Source organism: Bidens hawaiensis, unplaced genomic scaffold (genome assembly GCF_021521415.1).
Source record: "Bidens hawaiensis isolate Kalapana, Puna unplaced genomic scaffold, B.hawaiensis_p1.1 tig00000458_1, whole genome shotgun sequence".
NCBI lineage: Eukaryota > Viridiplantae > Streptophyta > Magnoliopsida > Asterales > Asteraceae > Bidens > Bidens hawaiensis.
In genome coordinates this window covers 4,115,862-4,138,740 of record NW_027491030.1, presented here as the reverse complement: position 1 = coordinate 4,138,740, position 22,879 = coordinate 4,115,862, and the positions used below count along the sequence as shown (strand labels likewise).

The 22,879-nt window shown below is 36.6% G+C and overlaps 1 protein-coding gene, 1 long non-coding RNA gene and 1 pseudogene across 3 annotated transcripts; 2 read left to right on the top strand and 1 right to left on the bottom strand.

Moving 5' to 3' along the window:
- Positions 1-809: 809 nt before the first annotated feature.
- Positions 810-5,684, top strand: LOC143627118 (monosaccharide-sensing protein 2-like; annotated as a pseudogene). The gene is made up of 5 exons (XR_013152538.1): positions 810-1,009; positions 1,858-2,326; positions 2,931-3,837; positions 4,742-4,929; positions 5,252-5,684. The product of XR_013152538.1 is annotated as a monosaccharide-sensing protein 2-like (transcript).
- A 1,557-nt stretch (positions 5,685-7,241) lies between these two features.
- On the top strand, positions 7,242-11,149 carry LOC143627111 (uncharacterized). The gene is made up of 2 exons (XR_013152536.1): positions 7,242-7,476; positions 10,963-11,149. It is a non-coding gene; the product is annotated as an uncharacterized LOC143627111 (long non-coding RNA).
- A 7,474-nt stretch (positions 11,150-18,623) lies between these two features.
- LOC143627100 (uncharacterized) lies at positions 18,624-19,308 on the bottom strand. Its single transcript, XM_077097000.1, has one exon. The coding sequence runs from the start codon at positions 19,263-19,265 to the stop codon at positions 18,633-18,635; it is 633 nt and encodes a 210-aa protein (XP_076953115.1). The 5' UTR covers positions 19,266-19,308; the 3' UTR covers positions 18,624-18,632.
- Positions 19,309-22,879: the final 3,571 nt, after the last annotated feature.

The following is a 22,879-nucleotide window of genomic DNA, read 5'->3' as shown; positions in this document are numbered from 1 at the left end:
AGCCTCCCATGTTACTAACTTAAATGATTTATAATTTATAAAGAAAGATTGTAACTTTTAGCATACTCTCCAAGATTCCATTAAAATTCTTGGCCCATCTCTCTGCTTCAGGTATTTTCTGCTTCTTCTATAACTATAGATACAATATGTGTGTATGCATGTGATGATCATCTTGATGTACTAAACAAAGCTTAAAAGCTTGTACTTTTAATCTTGCTAGTTCTTGAACCTTTGTACTTTCTTGAAATCTTTCTTTCTTGATATCAAAATGGGCTGCAAAAAATAAGTTTTTATTCAAGATTTTTATTTTGTGAGTATGAAACTGAAATGGGCATATTTGTTTTTTAATTTAAATAATTTTTAATCGTTTTTCTGTTCAAAAAGCTCGTGGCTCGCTCGATAAAATCTCGAATAAAACTAGCTAAAAAAAATTTGATTTGAAACAACTTGAGTTGGCTCATTTTTGTAACCGAGCCAAACTCAACCCAAGGTTGGCTAGGTTCGTTGCCTCGATCTTAGGCTCGTTTAACTTCAAAATCGAGCTCGAGCCTAGCTGAGCAGTGGCAAAGCTTGAACGAGCTTGGGGGGGGGCTCAAATTTTTAGTCGCAAAAGGCTAAATTTACACTACGTATATAAATGTTCAGACGAAAACAGGTAACTTTACACTACTGCGCAAAAAAACAAGGGGGGGGGGGGGGGTTGGGCCCTCACTAAGCTTCGTCAATGGCTGAGCTGCCTCATTTAATTTCGAGCTTCAACCCACCTTGGCTCGTCTCGTAATAAGTCCTAGGAAGAGGAGGAGGGGGGGGGGGTATACGTTAAGATATGGAGAAAGCTTATTATTACTAAAAATCTTATTTTTACAAATGAGTTTTTTTAAGTTATGATTTGGGGTTTTGAATTGAAGAAATTGGGTCTTGTTTGACAAGATGAATGGCGCTGCATTGGTTGCTATTATTGCTACAATTGGTAATCTCTTACAAGGTTGGGATAATGCTACAATTGCAGGTACTGCACTTCTTTCTCTTTATTAATGTAGTGATAAACCTAAACCGACCCGTTAGGGGCGTTACTTGTGTCGTGCTCGTGGGTTGACGGGTCAAACCCGACACAAACAAGAAAATTTAACATGAACTAGGAAACTGTGTTAGAGACATTAGCCCAAACACAACACCAGTTGAACTGAACATGGCCCGTTTAACTCAAAAAATAATTTGTTTATATATTTGTATACTTGTTATTTATTATTATTATTATTATTATTATTATTATTATTATTATTATTATTATTATTATTACTATTATTATTATTATTATTATTATTATTATTCTTGCATATTAATACTTTAAGTTACATATTTACAACAAAAATACAAATGTGTAAAACTATTAAACATTTTAATCTTTATTATTGTAGGGATAAACCCAAACCGACCCGTTAGGCGTGTTAAATGGGTCGTGCTCATGGGTTGACGGGTCAAACCCGACACAAACAAGAAAATTTAACATGAACCAGGAAAGTGTGTTAGAGACATTAGCCCAAACACAACACGAGTTGAACTGAACACACGGCCCGTTTAACTAAAAAATAATTTGTTTTTTATTTATTTACTTAATTTTTTGCATATTAATACTTACATATTTACAACAAACAATACAAATGTGTAAAACTATAAAGCATTTTATGTTTTAATCTTGGTATAAAAAGCCCAATCAGTTTAAGTTATAACATAAAACATATGCTTTTTAAATGTATAAAAATAAGCATGCTAAACAAGTCAACCCGTCTATATTATGTTTTCGTGTTGTGTCAGAAAATGACGCCTTTATAATATTGATAATGTGTATGTATACAGGAGCTGTTGTATACATAAAGAAGGAGCTAACTCTTGGAAGTACAATAGAAGGCCTAGTTGTTGCCATGTCACTAATCGGGGCGACCCTGATCACGACTTGCTCCGGGCCCATATCTGACTCGGTGGGCCGCAGGCCCATGTTAATCCTCTCATCTTTCTTTTACTTCATTGGTGGATTAATAATGCTTTGGTCACCTAATGTATATGTTCTTTTACTAGCAAGATTAATAGATGGATTTGGAGTTGGTTTAGCAGTCACTTTAACTCCTATTTATATATCCGAAACCGCGCCTCCTGAAGTTAGGGGGCTGTTAAATACACTCCCACAGTTCACGGGCTCGGGTGGAATGTTTTTGGCATATTGCATGGTTTTCGGGTTGTCGTTAATGGTTTCTACATGTTGGCATATTGCGAGGCGTGGAAGATGTTTCGGGTATTTTTATCTAACCCGTTTTGGTAGGCGAAACGAGTTTTTGGTTGGTATATTTAACCCGTTTTTCAAATGGGTCGTGTTCTGGTTGACATGCTTAACCCGTTTAGTTAAATACGCCGGCCCGCCAATCTGGTAAAGTAAACAAGTTGACCCACTAACCCATTTGTAACGTTTTTTCACAGCCCGATTAACAAGTTTACAACTTGGTTATAACCCGCCAACCTGTAAGACACACTTAACTAAATGGGTTAAGTGGGTCGTGTTCTGGTTACATGAATTTACTTTTGCGGGTCAGGGTTGATATTTTTGCCATGAATATAAACATGGGTCGTATTAGCCCGCACCACTAAGTTATACTAGGCTGCTCCGTTCCTCCATATACAAGTGGCAATTTCGACCCATTTACTTTTGAATGGGCCGTTAGGGTTATAAGTTATAACTCATGCTTTATCGTTAACGGGTCAAAATGGGTATAATAAAACGTACCCAAAAATAAACGGGTCAAACCTATCCTTTCAACACAAAGTTTACTTTCAATGATTACTTTTTATGAAAGTATATATATCATCGAAATAAGATATACTTTGTAGTCGTTTTCCCACTTAAAATTTTGTAAAAAAATTGTTTTTGGCCAACCTAGCCCGATCCGACCCATTTTCGTTGGTAAGTTTTCTGCTATTATTTGTAAACTATAACAGCTTGATTCAACAGGCGAAATGGCATTACTAGCAGAAGGTTTAGCGGTTGGAGGTGACACATCGATTGAAGAGTACATGATCGGTTTAGACAATGCAGATACCAATTATCAAGACCGGTTATACGGGCCCGAAAAGGGTCTCTCTTATATAGCAAAACCGGTTAAAGGTCAAAGCATGCGTAGTCTTGTATCCCGTCAAGGGACCATGGTTAACTTGAGTATCCCATTAATGGACCCGCTCGTTACTCTCTTTGGCAGTGTTCACGAAAAACAACCCGAGTCAGGGTGTATGAGAAGCATGTTATTCCCAAACTGGGGCAGCATGTTTAGCATCACGGGCCTGCAGGCGAAAGATGATCAATGGGATGAAGAGAGTGTGCATAATGGAAATGAAGGGTATGGAACGGACGATGGAAATGAATCGGATGAGAATTTACATAGCCCGTTGATTTCCCGCCAAGCGACTAGCGGGCCGGTAGCGCCACATGGCGGCGTGGGGATTGGTGGTGGGTGGCAGTTGGCGTGGAAGTTGTCGGGGAAAGAAGACGGGGACGGGGAAAACGAAGGCGGGTTTAAGAGAATGTACTTGCATCAAGAACCGGTTGGGCCTGGCGGGTCGGGTCACGAGTCGCTTGTTACGGTTATGGGTAGTGGTTGCAATGTTCAAGCTTCTGCTCTAGTGAGTCAACCTAGTCTGTACTCGAAAAAGCTCATGAGTCAAGTTCCTGTGGGGCCCGCAATGGTTCACCCGTCGGAAACCGCTTCGAAAACGCCAATGTGGTCTGCACTTTGTGAGCCCGGGGTTTCACGGGCTTTATTTGTTGGGGTTTCAATCCAAATGCTTCAGCAGGTAAGTTATTAGTGCGGGTCAAAACAGGATGGGTCGGGTTGGCCCGGCCCGTTACATGTTTTTATGCATTTTTAAATCTAATAACACATTAATTTGATACATATGATTGCAGTAATCTGATCTACTAAAATGGTTTTTCGGTTTCATGCATTTCAATACAGTATGAGTTGCTTTCAACTTGGTTAAATTGTTTGGCTGTTTCCTTTTTAGTTAAACGTTTAGCTTAACCCATTTCGACCGGGTACTTTTCAGTACAGGTCAAACGGCCAACTCGGGTTTAGGGGTGTAAACGAGTCGAGCCGAGCCTGACCTCACCTAAGCTTGAGGTCGGCTCATTTCGAGCTGTACTTATAAAGCTCGAGCTCCATTCGTGAGTAGTTTTATAAAGATCGAATTCTGCTCAAGCTCGACTTGTTTATTATATATTTATACATATAAAATTCATTTTTTTATATAATACAGTATATACATTTTGGTTACTTTTATCATGAATTTATATATAACTATTATTATCATGTAAATATATTGAATAAAAAATAGTATAAATCGTAGGCTTGTTAGACTCGCAAGCTTACCCAAGCCCAACAAGTGAAGCTTGGACTTGGGCTCGTTTATTAAACAAGCTTATTTTTTAGGTCCGAGCTCCTTTAAGCTTGGCTCAGTTTATGCTTTTAACGAGTCGGTCTCTTGTAGCTCATGAGCGGCTTGGCTTGTTTACACCCCTAGTCGGGTTGATCGATCATCGGGCACTTTTCAGTCCATTATTTAAACTAATTAATATACTCAATTTGATTAGAAAATGTATATTATCATATGATAATAATCTTGCATTTCTTGAAAAAATAAACTTTGGTAAATTTTTTGGAACAAATTAATAAAAATGTTGGTTTTATTTCAAATGTAGTTTTCAGGAATAAACGGGGTTATGTACTACACGCCTCAAATCCTCGAGCAAGCGGGTGTGAGTGTTCTTTTATCGAGCCTTGGCCTTGGTTCAGACTCTGCTTCTTTTCTTATCAGTGCATTTACAACTCTTTTAATGCTTCCATGTATTGCTATCGCCATGCGATTCATGGATATCACGGGTCGAAGGTAATTTAAACTTGTTTTTACATTAGCATATAATCACATGTGGCCAAACGGGCCATGCGGGCTGGGTAACGGGTCAAACGGGTTTGGGTCAAAACGGTTGTTTTTACTTTTTAGTGTGGTTCATGGATACATTCAGACATAGCATGATGTAAAAAGACAAAAATGCCCCTCCATAAAACATAACCCAAACTAATCCATTATGGGTAAACGGGCTGAAATGACCCATATACGAGCCTATATTACTATATACATATATATACCTAGCACAATGTGAAAAGACGAAAATGCCCCTCACACCGTGTTACTAACTCTTTCATTTCAGGGCTCTTTTGCTGACTACAATTCCCGTACTAATCGCGTCTCTCGTGACCCTCGTTATCAGTAACATAATCAACATCGGATCCGTAATACACGCGGTTATCTCAACGGCATGTGTGGTCGTCTACTTTTGCTGCTTTGTCATGGCTTACGGCCCGATCCCAAACATATTATGCTCGGAAATCTTCCCAACACGGGTTCGTGGGATCTGCATTGCCATATGTGCACTAGTCTTCTGGATATGTGATATCATTGTGACATACACATTGCCAGTGATGCTTTCTTCTATCGGGCTGGAGGGCGTTTTCGGAATTTATGCCATCGTGTGTGTTATTTCATGGGTGTTCGTGTTCTTGAAGGTCCCGGAAACAAAAGGGATGCCACTTGAAGTGATCACTGAGTTTTTCGCTGTTGGAGCTCGACCCAAGAATGAGTGAACCTGAAAAAAATGCAATATTTGTGTGTAATATAACATAAGTTAGTACATCATTAAACCGGCTTAAATTATTATGTTTAGGGTGTGTTTGAGTTCAATGTAGCTCGTGCTCAGCTCGTAAGTATATGTGTAGGCCCGGGCCAATTGTTAGGAGTATTAGACTATACGTATATATAAACTTGAACATGGTTTATTTGTGAGATGATATTTGTGGATTGAATAAATATGAATTATGGGCCATATGGGTTTGGCCCATTTAGAGTTGAAGGCTTGTCTCATCTAGCCCAGTTATAATTGATCAAATTATGAGAGACATAAAATATGAGAAATAAGGATAGCAAAACATTTCTATTTGGTTAAAGAATATGCAGTTTTAAACTTTATGACAATTGTCATGTAATATTAAAGTTTATGAAATCATATTTTCTAGCATTCAAATGCTTTAATTAAGCTCGTAGGAGTCATATATATATATACACCTCATCAACAACATAGAAAATCATAATGTATTTAATTCTTCTCTTATTCACCAATAAGACATGTTTGGCGTGTTTTTACCGTCATTTAAACATGTTTAGATGGGTTATACCAATTCATTGGTATACCAGGTAACAATTGTGGGCTCTAACAATAGTTACTTAAACACAATAAGAGCAAACAGAGTCGTCCTGATTTCCGTTTACCCCCCCCTCCCAACCCAACAAAAAAAAAACACAGAAGCAAATGAATTTTTTTGTGTCGGGGGGGGGGGGGGGGGAGTATTATACCTTTACTTAGATGAAAACCCCACGAAATTGTCTTAACATCCCCATATCTTTTTCTTGATTTGCCTAACATTTCTTGGGAAACTTGCTTGTACTCCCCGAAAACCAGTGAAAATTGACCCAAGAAAAAACCATGGAATGGTGCTCACCCGTATCGGTTTATCCCATGCTTCCTTGACAGAGGTTCATAAACCGGTTTATAACCCAAAACCAGTTGGGGTTCAGACAGGTTCGGTTTGGTCAACAAAATTCAAAACCAATCTATGACCGGTTTAGGTTAAAACCAGTTTCTTGACCAGGTTACGATCGGTTTATGTTCGGGTTTGATTGGTTTGGTTCGGTTTTGGCTATTTTTTGGTTCGGTAGAGAGAATTACAAACCGGTTCTGAACTTACGTTTCAATAAGTTCCAAATTGGTTTCAACATAATCAATTACAAACCGGTTCAGTTTCGATTTAATTTCAGGTCAATTCGATTAACCGGTTCTTTTACCCACCTCTAATCCAGACTCCACTCTCTACGCTCTAATAATTATCTTTGTCCAAAAAAGTAATTTAATTTTTTTTTAAAAAAGACAACTAAATATTGAAAATATTTCAAAACAGGTTGTTTTAGAAGAGTATAAAATTTGTTAGGTATAAAATAACGGCTAAAAAAGGTTTTTATATTTCAATATATTTAGTGACAAGTTATTCCACCCCGTATGTCACGCGGCTTATTCCCTGGTTTTTTTTAATTAAAACAAATCCATCTTTCCTCATTTCTAAATCAAACAAAGACCTTCACATTAGGGTTTGCAATTACACCACTACAGATCAAATCATTTCTCATAATCAAACCAAATCATGGGGTACACTAAGGGCTTATTCTCGGTGATAACACGAGACGGTGAGCCTCTGGTGAAGAAACTGGCCGCTGTGTCAGTCTTCGGTGTGCTTCCGGCAGCCATGGTGGCTTCGCTCATCTACTCTCCTCCAGATTTCGTCTATAACAAGAAATCGGAGTCTAAATAGACAGATCTATATAGAGGTTTGTTATTATTATTATTATTATTATTGTTGTTGTTGTTGTTGTGTTTGCTATTTTGTTGGATCTGTTATAACGGCCTAGGGTTAGTTAGTTAGTTTATTAATTGAGATGATTTGTGGTGTTGATTATGTATTTGAATTAGGGATTGATTCATATGGATTGCATATGCTCAAAGTTTGCCGAGAGCCCGAGTGCCACTAGTCACTAGACTCGAGCTTGGCTCGTTTAACTTACAGAGAGCTCGAGCTTGATTTATAATGCTCGAGCTCAGATCATGACTCACGAGTAGTTTCTCAAGCTCGAGCTCAGCTTGTTTGTTTATTATATATATATATATATACATTCTCGTATATATAATTATAATTTTATACATAATAAAATATATTTTTTAGTTATTTTTCATCATAATTATATATATAATAATGATTATATAAATTTACATTAAATATTCTAAATTAAATTTGTGTAGATATTAGGCTAGCAAGCCCGAGCTCGATAAGAGAAGCTTGAGCTCATTTAAGCTCGGCTTGTTTCAAGCATTTTGTGAGCCAATTTCGAGTAGTTCGTGAGCGGCTTGGCTCATATACGCTCTTGCTATTTGATTTGAGATAATGGGAGATGGTGAGCCACTGGTGAAAACACTGGTTGGTGTGTCTGTCTTCGTGGTGCATCCTGCAGCCATGGTTGCTTTGCTCATCTACTCTTCTCCAAATTTGTTTACAAGAAGAAATATGAGTCTAAATAGACAGTTCTATATAGGTTAGTTGTTATTGTTGCGTACATTGTTCTGTTGGATCTGTTATAACGGCCTAGGGTTAGTTAGTTAGTTTGTTAATTTAGTGTTTAAGTTGCGATGATTTGTGTTATTGATTATGTATTTGAATTACGGATTGATTAATATGGATTGCGTATGCTCAAGGTTTGACTATTTGATAGGGGTGCATACAAGCCGAGCCCGAGTGCGACTAGTTTCGAGCTCGGCTCGTTTAACTTACAGAGAGCTCAAGCCTGGCTTGTTTCGGGCTTGATTTTTAATGCTCGATCTCGGATTATGAGTATTTTTTTAAGTTCGAGCTCGGCTCGTTTATTATAAATATTAATCAAGTTATATATAAAAATACACATTATATTTTTGAAATAAAAATTATATAAATATTAGGTTCTTGAGCCACGACTTGAGCTCGGGAAGTGAAGCTCAGGCTCGGGGTCGTTTGTTAAACAAGCTAATTTTTAGGCTCGAGCTCGTTTTAGCTCCGCTCTTTCGGAGCTTTTTGTGAGCTGATGTAGAGTAGCTCACGAGCGGATTGGCTCGTTTACACCCCTACTATTTGATTTGAAATTGTGATAATGAGAGACGATGAGCTGCTGTGTGTGTCTTCGGTGTGCTTTTGGCAGCTATGGTTGCTTCGCTCGTCTATTATTCTTCAGATTTTGTTTATAACAATAAATCTGTTCCTAAATAAGTAAATTGAGAGATCTATATAGGTTAGTTGTTATTGTTGATTTATGATTATATTCTGTTGAATCTGTTAAAATTCCCTAGGGTTTTTTTTGTTAGTAATTGTGTATGGATTGCATATGTTCAAAGTTTTGACTATTTGATTTGAAGATTATATGATTTGATTGTGATTATTTGATTTGAATATCTTATGTTTGTTTGAATTTAATTTTGTACTGGTGAGATATGAACTGAATTGCAAAAAGCAGATGGATATAAATGTTTTAGGGCTTGCTTGTTTGTTTGTTTGTTTATAACCAATATAGTTATGGACTACACATGTTCAAATTGTGATTATGTGATTGTTGAGAATGTTTAAATCAGATTGCGTGGATATAAGCGATGAATGAATATTTAAGAGCAGATGAGTGTTGTAATAGAAAGGTGGAACCATCAGTTTTTTCATAATGGATCTGTGTGGGACTGTGTTCTACAATTACTCTTATGACTGTAGTGATGTTTGAATAGATACGTAAATAATAGATTTTTAAAACTTAAATATTGTTTTTGCAATTTAGTTTGTATATTGGTTTTGGATTTTTTGAGGCATTTGATTGAACTCAATAACAGATTGAATAGTACCTTCTATAAATTGATGAGAGGCTACTTTTTATATCTAAAAAGCTACAAAAATTTCACATACAAAGCACATTGACGAAGTATGATTAGATGATGCATTTTCAATTTTCATCAATTCAAGGATATCATATAAGTATATAATCGGGCAATCTCAATACCACATTAGTTTTAAGTAGATAACCTCATATGTATGTATTGCCTGACATATATAATGGAGTTAGAAAGACACAAAGTGTTTATGCGGTTCTCAAGGTTTTTTTTACTTAAAACTCATTTTGTAATGAACGCATTCGTATACGTTAACATGTGACAACTGGCATGTGTATCTTTCATAGTACAAAGTACATGGCTATAATGCTACTTTAGGAAATAAGATGCTAATCTTAGGTGACGATATGTACATTCGAATCATATGTGCTAATGATTATTGAATAGATTGCTCTTCAAACTGACACATTTTTTCGGTTTTAGCATGAAGCATAATTGGCAAATTTGAATGTTTTGGGATTGGAATTTTCCTATATGATTTAAATTTGTTAAGCAATTTTTCTGTATGGAATAGCCGTGCTTGCGGTGCGCACATATGATGTATATATGTGTGAACCCTCGGGTGGGCAAAAAGTGAAATTGCACTAATTTTGACGTTATTTTAATAACCGCGTGAAAATAACGTTAAAAGTGACGGACGGTTAATCAGGCATCATGTAGTGGCGTTGATAGCTGAAAGATAAGGGTACATGCACCGATCAGCCGGTGTCCCGATGATTGAGTGCTATGTGCCTTATGTCCAAGGCTTGATGCAAAACTACTATCGAGCCGGGGGTCTCACCGGAAGCAGCCTCTCTATCCCTATGGGGTAGAGGTAAGGCTGCCTACATCTTACCCTCCTCAGACCCTACCATAGCTTTGCTATTGGTGGGATATACTGAGTACGATGATGATGATGATGATTTAAATTTGTTAAGCAATCTATGCCGGTTTTTGTCAAAAGGTATAATGAAACAACAAATGGAACAAGACTTGTATAATCATCAATACAAAATATTACTTTTTTGTTTTTATTTACACAGTTAGTTGTTTTATGGTTCAATTCATGGTTATATCTTCTGAAATAAGTTTATAATATTCTTGTTTGAGTTGCATACTTTTTGCGTTCTGGTAATAATAATTTAGGGTATTGTAGTGAACTAGTTTTTGAGTATTATAACCCATCTATCGAGTTGACTGTGTTTGTGATATTGTATATATGTCAAGATTAACTATCAGTTAGTATAATTTGTACATCTATGTGAAAACTTGCATCATTAGCTTCACATTACGGCCTTTATGACTTGTCATTTTGTATTCGTTTTCTAGAATTTATAATCTTTACATTACTTAGTTGGCTAATAACTGTTCTTATGTTGCAGCTTGCTTTTGCTTGGAAATTGTAGAAATGTGTGTGGCAGAAGGATGGACCGCAATAATTCTAATGGTTAGCCGTATTTGCCATTTGGAAACGTAGTTTGGCTGCTTTAGGCTATTTATTTCTGTTTTTATTATATACTTGATTGTCATAAAATATTGACCAATGCAGCCAGGTCCTAAACCTTATATCTTTTTCTATTGTTCTTTTGATTACTGGGTAAAGGGGGAAAACGGGTGAGTTGAGCACTTGAAACGATCCAATTATGTGTTTTTGTGCGATTCTTGAATTTTCTAAACCGAGAAGTGAAGTCTTTTCTTTCAAGTATTCGATGACATGTCCCCAATTTTTTTTTTAAGTCTTAATGGTGAAACTGAAAAATGAAAATTAAACCGAACCCAGCCCAACCCAATAACGAAACCGAACTGTTATCAAAATCTGAAATTTTGGTTGTTAGCTTAAAACTGACCCAAACCGATCGCAAACCCCGCTAATTGGCAATATGGCATGAGCAAGCGAGGGTGGAAAATTGTGTGTTCATTAGAGTTGATTCAGATTAGAAAACAGTGTTGATTTGGTTGTACTCTATTATATCATGGCTATGGGCCAAAACATACAGTTGTCGACGTGGTTGCCGGCATTACCGTCGCCACCTCACAACCAGCACCCTGACCTCTGTATCACCGTTGTCCCCTTCATTGGTCATCATAAAAGGTTATAGCGTGAATCAGTTTTGATACATTTTTACATAAACCATTGTGATTGTCTTTAAATCGTTTCGATCCAAACTAAAGTAATACTTTGTTAAAATAGCCCAACAAGAGGCGACCCCTGTGGATAATAAGTAACGAGTATCCATCCTATAATCAAATACAAGATTTATAGCTATTTTATGTTTGTATTAGCCATTGATCACTTGATATAATGGCATGGGTTGATAGTTAAGATTTGTGATCTTAGGGCAGTAGAGGTGGACAACAAAACCGGTTCCTGGAACCGGTTCGGTGGAACCGAACCGGAACCGAACCGGTTCCTACCCGTTTTTCGTAGGAACCGGTTCGGTTCCATTTCAACCCGACGATCCGGGACCGGTTTGACATTTTTGGAGGTGGACCGGGTAGGAACCGGAACCGAACCGGAACCGGTTCTGGAACCGGTTCGGAACCGGTTCTAGCCGTTGGAGTAGTTCTAGCCGTTGGGAAACGGTTTTATGGCCGTTTTTTGACCGTTGGGGTCAAAAATGGCCGTTTTTTGGCTCCCCAAACACCCCACTACTAGTATAAATAGGTATTTGGTGTAATGGGTTCATCACAACACTCAAAACGCAAACCCGAACGCAAAAAAATACAAAAAAACGCTATTACAACGTTCCGAGTTCTCTAATCTCTTGTTTTCTCTTCTTCTATATTCATATTTGTTGTTATGGCTGCCTCACAATCATCGGTTGGTCAAGGTTCCACCGCCGGACCAAGTTTCGTTCGTATTGTACCTCATAATCGTAATCAAGAGATTTGGTGCAATTGGGATTTGGTTGAATTGAGTGACCATTCATTGAAGGCTCGGTGCAAGTTTTGTGGGATTTATTTAAACCCACTTTCGAATTCAAATTTGAAGAAACACATCGAAAGACCGTATTGCAGGGCGTTGAAACAGAACGTCGAGTCGCAACAAACGCAAATGGATAGTGAAGGCGGAATATTTACATACCAAATTGATCGAGTTCAAGATCGTATAGCGAAGTTTGTGATTCAAGAAGCTTTGCCGTTTAGCCACTTCGACAACCCTCGCTTAACCGCCATGATTCGAGATACGCTTCAACCACAATACACTCACGTAAGTCGTCATACTCTTAAACGTTATTGTTTAAAATTGTGGAAGAAGGCCAAAGAGGTACTAATTGCATATTTTGAAAATATAAATACGGGAATAAACTTAACTAGTGATGTTTGGTCGGCTCCACATGGTCTACCCGAATCTTATCTTTGTGTCACCGCTCATTGGGTAGACCCGTCATCGTGGGAAATGATGAAACGCACCATTGCTTTCGAACTCTTTGAGTATCCACATACGAGAGATAATTTGTTTGAAATTTTAGATTATGTTATAAAAACTTATAAACTAGAAAATAAAATATTTTCAATTGCATTTGATAACGCGTCGAATAATACATCGGCGGTTGATAAATTAAAATTAAAATATACGCCGATTTGCAATGGTGTATTTTTTCACTCAAGGTGTGTTGCACATATCATTAATTTAATCGTGCACGACGGACTTGCTTCGGATGAGGTTACATCGGTTATAAACGATTTTAGAGTAATGCTACATGAAGTTTTTAAGAAAAGTAAAAAAAGACAAATGGATTATAGAAAATTTTGTAAAGATACGGGAAGAAAAGCTTTGGGAGCTAATTGGGATGTACCTCATCGATGGAATTCCACTTGCATAATGTTTCAAAGTGCTTTGAAACAAAGAGAAACTTTACAAATGTTTCATTCTAGTCTTGCCGAGAATGATTTGACAATCCCCTTTTCAAATGAGAAATGGGAAATTATCAATGACTTATCGACTTTTCTTGAAGTTTTTAAAACATCAACTACGAAACTATCGGGAACGTATTATCCGACAAGTCCCTTGGTTCTTTCGGAGTTATTTTTAATCGTTAACAATCTTAAAGAATTTGAAAATAAAAGTCCAATGTTTTCAAACATCATATTACCAATGAAGTTTAAATTAAAAAAATACTTTCTTGAATTGCCACCGGTTTTTACTTGCGCTGCCGCTTTAAACCCAATGTTAAATGTTACGGGGGTTGAATGTGTGATAGACGAAATTTTTTCAGCCTTAGATATGCATGAAGTTGACCCAAACTTTTCAACAGAGGCACAAAATGATTTTAACTTGAATTTTAAATTTATGTATGACTTTTATATAAATAAATATGGGTCAAACATACACATGCCTACGCCGGGGGGGTCTTCATCAAGTTCAAGTGCTACTAGAGTACGAGACCCCATGATTAGCCTTATGAACACCGTTCGCAACGTAACGGCTAAAAAACAAAGGGGTAACACCCCTTCAAGCGAACTAGGTAGGTATAGTGCATATGATTTCTCTACCGGTTTATCCGAAGAGGAATATGGCACTTTTGATGTTTTGGCTTGGTAGAAGGTAAAGGAAACCGAGTTTCCGATTCTTGCCACCATGGCCCGTGATTTACTAACCGCCCAAGCTTCTACGGTATCTTCGGAATCTGCTTTTTCTCTTAGTGGCAGGGTAATATCGGTGAGAAGAACAAGACTGAATTCGGAGTCGGTGGAGATGTGCATTTGCTTGAAGGATCACTTGGACTCAATCGATCGTGTTCAACACGTAACCACTCTGGAAGACGAAACACCACTTGATGTTCGAGTGCACGACGAACAAGAAGGCGTTTCTACAAGTAATTCTGATGAATAAGTCGCCACTCAATAATTACGATGAACAAGAAGACTTTTCTAGAAATAATATGTCACAACTTTATATTTATAAGTTTAATGTTTTGTTAGTTTGTTTTTGAATATTTTAAAACATGTAACCTTTTTTTTTGAACTTCTTAAAGTAAATAAAATGAATTTTATGTTAATTGTTTTTTTTATTTAACATGTTATACAAATACGAATCGTATAACACCGCTCTTGATTATAATTCAGCATTTGACTTGCGTAAGCCAAAAGACTATAATACATAGCAAACTCAACAAATGTAACACGATACAGATTTAAGTTCACCATTACACGATACACGATACAGACTAATCAATTCAAACACGCTGACACTCATAGCATTAAGTTCAATATGTTGTTTACCATTGCTTTGTGGGTGAACAACAAAAGTAGCATGAGCCTCTTCAGAAATCAGAAGAACACAAATCATCACCTACACAAGCAGCGGAAACGAAAAACGAAAAAAAAAATAATATTTTACACTGTAACCGGTTCCAACCGGTTACAGTGTAAGAACCGGTTTAGGAACCGGTCAGAACCGGTTCCGGATCCGAGGGTTGGGGAACCGGTTCGGTTCCCTAACCGGTTCGACCATGGAACCGGTTTAAACAGTGATGTTGACAAATGGAACCGGTTCTGAACCGGTTCCGGTTCCTTTGACCAACTCGATTTGATCACCTATACTTAGGGGTATTAGGTTTGAAAACTGACTCAGGCGGTTTTTTCATAACACCGGGTTTCCCAATTGATGGTGTTCCTGTGTACAATGGCGAAGGTTTCTTAGGGTCTGGGTTGGCCCCGGCCCACTTATGTTGCAGTGTAAATTTACCCGTTTTCGTCAGAATTTTTTTTATACATGGTGTAAATTTATCCATTTTCGGCCGAAAGTGTGACATCTGCCCCGATCCGACCCGACCCAGGTACCCGTTTCTCTGACCCGATCTCTTTCTTTTATGATTTAATATTTATTTATACTTATACTTTATTTTTAATAATAATGTTTTCCTTCCCGCCTCTTCCTCTCTTTTCCTTTCCGCCGTCCCGTCCCTCTTCTTTTCTCTTTCCGCCTTCTTTTCCCTCTTGTCGCCGTCCCGCCCTTACGCCTTGTTTCCCTCTTTCTTCTAACTCTTTGCTTGTCCTTTGTTCCTTCCCGCCTAAGGTTGTCTGCGCAGCTCCACGCGCCAGACCCCTTACAAGGAATCCTGCGTGAAGACCACCTGTTACAGCGATACGCGAGACGAACTCTTCTCGCATCGCGCTAAGAATTGTAATTCTTCTCGCAGCGCGCTAAGAACGGTAGTTCTTCCCGCGACGCGCTAAGGATTTGTAGTTCTTCTCGCAGCGCGCTAAGAATCGTAGTTCATCCCTCGACGCGCGAAGAATTATAGTTCTTCCCGCGGCGCGCTAGGAATTTTAGTTCCTCCCGCGGCGCGCTAAGAAATGTGATTCTTCCCGCGGCGCGCTTAGAAATGTAGTTCTTTCCGCGACGCGTTAAGGTTGGTTCCGTCTGCCTTCGCGCTCGCGCTCTCTTGACCTTCTGTGTCTGCCTTCGCGCTCGAGCCTTCTCGCGCTAAACCCTTTGAGTTTTCTTCTGTTTAATCTAGCCGTTGCTTTTGTGTTGTCTTATCTTTTGTGCTGTTGACCTAATCTGCTTTATGTCTGAAAAGCCACTTTTGGCGCAGCATGCGCACCAACCCCATTGGTTGGCAGAAAAAGTGACTGACATTATCTTTTGAGATCTGCTTTTTCCATGCCTGACCAGTACCTTTATCTGAACCGCCCATGCCTTTTTACTGTTAACCTGTCAGCTTTTTCTCTTTTTCCGTGCTGCCATATCTTTTGATATCTTTTGCTTTTGGAATCTTTTGCTTTTTGAGATCTTTTCCCCTTTTTCTAGGGATTGTGTCCCTAGGGTTTCTCTATAAATAATAGTATTATTTTTCCTAACACTACACACACAAAACACTTAATCTCTCCTGTTCTCCTTGCTCTCTCTGCCGCCCCCCTCTCTGCCTCCGTCTTCCTCCCTGTTCTGTCCTGCTTTTCCGGTAATATATATATTATATATAATAATTTGTTTAAGTTACTTATTAATTATGCTAACTTATAATCAAGACTTAAAACCAATCGTTAAAACAATAATCTTTAATTATAGGTTAACTTGTGCTTGTTTAAAGTTGGTTCTTGCTTATCTTACACCGCACCGTTTATCAAGTGAGTAATCTCGTACCTAATCCCTTTTTATTTTTAATGTTTTGGGATGTTCATGTGTTCGTACAAACTTAGAGTCTTAAACTTGTTTATGAACTTTAGTCGCGCAGTATCCCATGTGTTGAGGACGTTTACTTGGCTGTTTATTTGTATGTGTGTATCATTAACCGCTTTGTTCGGCCTATTCCGAAGTTTTCATGGATCCATTAGATGAACACGGGAGACCTATCGTTTACGGTTTTCTTTGTTTACACTTGCACAGATGTTTTCTCGTTTTTGTGCTCAATTGGGAGCACGGATTGAACTATGAACTATGAGCTATGATCTATTTAGGCTTGATCACAATCTGATTGCACCCTTGTTAAACACCAGACATACACGTGTTGCGCGCAGATTTATTGTTACCTATGTATTGTATTAAACTTGATTTCTCACCAACACGCAAGTGTTTGACGTTTATTTTAACACATGTTCAGGTTTGCTGTAGCTACATTTGGAGCTTGTGGACACGTAGGACGTTTTTACTTTTGGACCTAGATTAAAATGTATCAAGACAAGTTATTGTTGTTCGAATATTTTGCCTTATAATATATTGAATTATGTTGATTTATGTTATCTGTGTTTACTCTGCGCGTGCGCGAATGAATGTATTTATTAAATATTGACACCCAAATAGTGTCACGAGTAATGAAACAATATGTGGCGCCCCGATGTATAATCCGCCTTTGGTCGGGGTGTTACAGAAAGTTTGTATAGGTAGTGTAAAATTTAGCCGTTTTCGGGCGAATTTTTTTATACGCAGCGTAAATTTAGCCGTTTTCGATCGAAAATTGAGCCCGCCCCCCTTTGTGAAATTTTGTATACATTCCCGCGGCCGCCCCGATGTTTTAGTCCAAGCTTCGCTACTACCTGTGTAAGTGAAGCCTAGAGCTTCAAAATCGAGATGGACGGTTATCCTGACTCAGGAAGTCTAGTTTTGAGGGTAGTTCTAAATTTTGTTAAAAATGTATACATTATCACATGTCATTTAGGTAAAATAGGGTTTAACCAATGACACGCAAAATTTAATTAAAAATGTTCAGAATTTTTTCTACAAAACATTGTGTATTCACATTTAAAATATGTTTTTATTAAGAAAAATATTTTTGTGTTATTAACAAAATGCCCAACAAATTGGTTGAAAATAAGTTTTGCTTTTTTTTCCCCTAATAAGTTTCTGATTTAGTTACATAAAATAATGGATTATGCTTGCAGTATTCATATTGTATGATGGTGAAAACCCAAGTTGAGATTGACATACGTCACTATTGATGGTGAGTTGACGTCAAAAGCTTCCAATCTTTAATCAAATCCAACCCATCCACTCAACTCATAAATGTAATCTTGCATACAAACGACATCGTTTAACTTTTTACCACTTTTAGCCCTTTTGGATTGGACACATTTATATTCACATTTCCCCTATCCAATTTTTATCCAAATCAAGAAACTCAATCCAAACACAAGTTATATAACTTTTATCATAGCTTTTGGAGAACTTGTTTACCTATTTAAAGTACCATTGTCCCCTATGGTCATATCTTATAGTTAGTAAAAACAAATTATTTAACCCGACTTTGTCCAACGCCCCCTTCGCATTGTGACGAGCCTACAATCACTTGTGCATCCCGATTCTAATCTTACACTTCCACCATTGAAAAAAATGACCCATTCCTCCAAACTCCGTTTGCTTAAATGGGAACGGAGTATGGGAGATATAATTTGTCTCACACTAGTGCAAGCTAGCATAATGGAATTCTCGAGTGCTAAAATAAGCCTCGATTTTGCACATTTTAGCAATATGGGTAGGGGGTTTATTTGAGAATAAAGGTTATCATTTTTATTCATGTCTAGGAAACTCAACCCAAGCCCAAATTATATAACTTTTATCATAGGTTTTATAACATTTATTTATATATATAAAAGTACCGTGATCATATCATATAGATGGTAGCATCGAATTATTAAACACAACCTTGTCTAATGTGCCCACCACATTGCTATGATCACTCGTACTCCCTGCATCTAATCTTGCACTGCCACCATTGAAAAAGTGAGTCATTCCCCCGAGCGCTGGTTGCTCAAATAAAAACAATGGAGTCGGGGGGATGTAATCTGTGTCCCACCGGTGTAGGTTAGCACCAGGGAGTTCTTGAGTGCTAAAATGAGCCTCGGTTTTGCACATTTTGGCAACATGGGTACAAGGGGCAAGGGATTGATTTGGGAATAGAGGCTTAACCATGGTTTGGTTAGGGGTATGATTTAGGGTTGGAAATGTATGTAGGTTTAGAAGTGACTTGATGTCTTGATCATGGATTTCTTGATGGTTGTCATCAAATAAATATTGGTTTTGGAAGGGTGGCACCGGTGGATTATGGTGGTGCAAGATGGCGGTTGTGTCGTCGTGAAAGGGCCTTTTGGTAATTTCAACAGGTTTGGGAGTTGAGGGTGATGGTTCAAGTGTTGATTGGTGGTGCTCAAAGTGAGGGTAGTTTTGTCCACCATTTGATTTCTTTAGCCCTAGTTTATGAAATATTCTACAAATCACCCATTCATCCTGCAAAATCGACATAAAATATTTCAGTCGGTATAAGTTATTTTCTAAAAGTTATAAAATTAAAAGGACACTCAAAGAACTAGTAACATCAATTCAAAAACAACTCGTTTAGCTAAACATGTTTGCAGATTCGTATAAAAAATAAACCAAAATCAAGAATTTAATTCACATACAAATTAATACAAGTTAAAAGAATTAATAAAACTCTATTATTATATTATTTCATTAATATTTTTTTAAAAATTTTTAAATCATCAAATTATTATGACAAAACTAAACCAGCAGAAAGTCAAATCAATTTTGATTGAAGAGTCATAAAAGTCAACCGAAAGAAAACGACAAAGCATATGCATAAAAAGGTTGTACAGTTAAACCTGTCAGAGCATATAGTAGTTGTACCTTACACGTGTGCCGATAAGGTTGAGGGGTGTGGAGCGCGAGAGGGGGCGCGTGAGCCCATCCGCTCGCGCCCCGGGGCGCGAGCACCACACCACCGAGGCGCGAGAGGGGCGCGAGCACCGGCTTTCAAAGCAGGCACAAGGCCGCTAGCGGGAGGGCAGAGGCGTAAAGGGGTATTGGGAATGCGTGAAGAGCCGTTGGTATGAAGAATAGAGCCGTTGGATAATATTAACATTGGCCAGCGTCGGATTCCGACGGCCGGAAACCCAAATCGGAAAAACAGAATGAAGGAGATGGCTAATTAAAACAGAAATTAAAATAAATTAGCATATTATAATTTAAATGTATTTTCACTTTTAGCCCTTGATCTTTGAAGCTTTATTAAAACAGAAATTAAAATAAAGTTGCCAATTGGACTTTGTACTTTGAAGCTTAATTTTTTTTATATGTTTTTTTATTTAATTTATTGTTGTATTTTAGTCCGAACTAAATGATGGAACCCAAGAACGATGAACATAAAATAGTTTATTTTATGTTATTATTTATGTATCTCATTGCTAATAATTTTGATTTAAACTAGTTTATATTTAACTGTTATACATCTAGTCACATCTATTATATATTTAAGTATTTAGCTGTTATACATCCGCTATACAAAGTCGATCGGATATGCTATCATAAGTTAAAAAAGTAAATATACAGGAAACAAAACAACAAGGACAAAAGAAAAAAAAAAGAGAGAGAAGAGAATATATAAGTTTTGATGTGACTTTTATCATTATTGCGAGTATAAATAATCTAGAGGATTAAGAACTAACATACGAATTATATAACAATATATAACAATTTAAGTTATATAAATATTTATTATTTCAAAGTAATTATATTAACGGGTCAAATTATTCTACAAAGGGTAGCAAAAATAAGAAGTGTGAGAAGCCATAAATAATTGACATGTATCAAGTGGGGACCAAAATAAAAAGGGTATAGAGTTAATTGTACACATTTTCTCCCTCCATATTCAAGTCACATGTTAATACTCCTATCATTTTAGAACGTTTATAATTTGTTGTATGATATATTTTTTTTAAAAAATTCATCATAATAACAAGTGTTTTATTATCTTTAATATGAGTATAATTTTTGTTATATAAAATTTAAAACAAAAAGGATGTCAATGTGTTTTTTCGCACACCATTGTGTCTTTTCACTTATCATTGTGTCTTTTTTCGTCATTGAGTCTTTCAACTCATCATTATGTTTTTTTAAATATTAATAACACCGTTGTGTAATAATAATATGTAAAAATAATGATAAAATAACAACAATTTATCTAATACATAAAACACAATGATTAATACATGTTACACACTAACTTGAAACGAAAAACACAATGGTGAATATATATAACACAATGACTTGAAACGTAAAACACAATGGAAACAACATATTACACAATGACTTGAACGTAATATACAATGAACGCAATACTATTTTTCACAAATTAAATGAATTTTTCATATGTCAATTCGAATAAAAGACAATGAACGTATTACACAATTACTAAAAGTTAATGACAAACAAAACGACACAATGACGTAATCTTTGTTTTAATTTTTGTCTTTAATATGAGTACCAACTGAAAAATATAATGATCAAAATCTATAATATAATTCATATAAAAACTCAACTAAAAGACACAATGAACAACAAAAATCTCAATTAAAAAAACCCATTAATTTATTTTATTTTTATATAACAATATGATACTCATATTAAAGACAAAAAAAAACGCTTATTATTATGGTGATTTTTTTAAAAAATAGTGTCGTACGAAAAAGTTATGGACATTTTAAAATTATGGGGGGAATTGACATGTGCCTTGCATGTGGAGAAAGAAAATCAACAAGTGTGAGTTATTACCTTCATGCCATTTCCATCAAATTTTATTTATTAAATTAATCTCAATCATTCGAATCTAAGATCAATGAGCTATATTACTTCTAACATTTCTCATTTTTATTATCCTTTGTATTTTAACTTTACGCTTATATTAATACATATTTCTCTTGCTCATCCATTCTTTAGATTTTAACCTTTATTTTCAAAATAATATAGCTTCAAATATTGTATAAAATAAACTATAATTTATATTTAGAAAACGTTTTCAAACCGACAAAAATAGTAATCATCATCGTCATCATCCATGCCCCGTAGACTCTCACAAATAGCAAAACTATATTTGGTATGGCCTAGGAATGATAGGATATAGGCAAATCATACCTTTATCTCAAAGGATAAAGAGTTTTTTTTCAGTAAGACCCTCGGCTCTAGACAAAACCCGGATGTAAAGCATAACACCAATAACAAATATTTATGGTATGCTAATTATCGATTCAAAACTACGGAAGTAGAAAACTACCACTAACATAGAGTGCCAAGGGCAAAAATAATAATTATTACCCTATCATAAACACCATACGGACACAGGAAGCAAAGTCGGAACCATCACTTATAGATCTTTAACCGTAATTACACGTCTCCACGAAATCCTATCTTTGACAATGTTTTCATAACTGTATAAAGCTAACAAATCATGTCTAATACGTTCATCCCAAATGAGTTTAGGTCTGCCTCTAATATTCTAATGCCCATATACAATCTTAATCAATTTAAAATTAGATTAATAATTTATTAAGTATTTAAATATTTATTATTTATTTTGTTCAACTAACGTATGAATCTAAGTCTTAATTTTATGCTCATATAATGGATGGAGCATTTAAAGGGTGAGGGTAAAAAATGGAATAACGTAAAAGATGAGGGGTACGGAGTTTATGCGTGCGTGTGAGAGAAAATTGTCAGGGGATCAGAAGTAGAGTTGAAGAAACTAGGTTTCTAGACTTTTTACTTAACCTGTCACTACTGCCCTCCAACCTCTTTTTTTAATTATTAATACTATTTTGCAATAACATTATGTTAATATAATTATTTTTTTAAATATCAACGAATCATTCAAATGAGGTATTGAATAAATTCATAACACCAGTAGACACTCGTATTTTGATCCGAGGAAAACCCTCACGTAAGGCAAAAGCTCGGGAATACTCGTCAGAAGACATGACAATATGTTGAGGTGAAACCCGTCCAGTTCAAGGATCTAGCTAGTGAACGTCGTCATCTACTCTACTTTTCCATCATCACCTGATGCCGCCGAAAGTAATTGATGA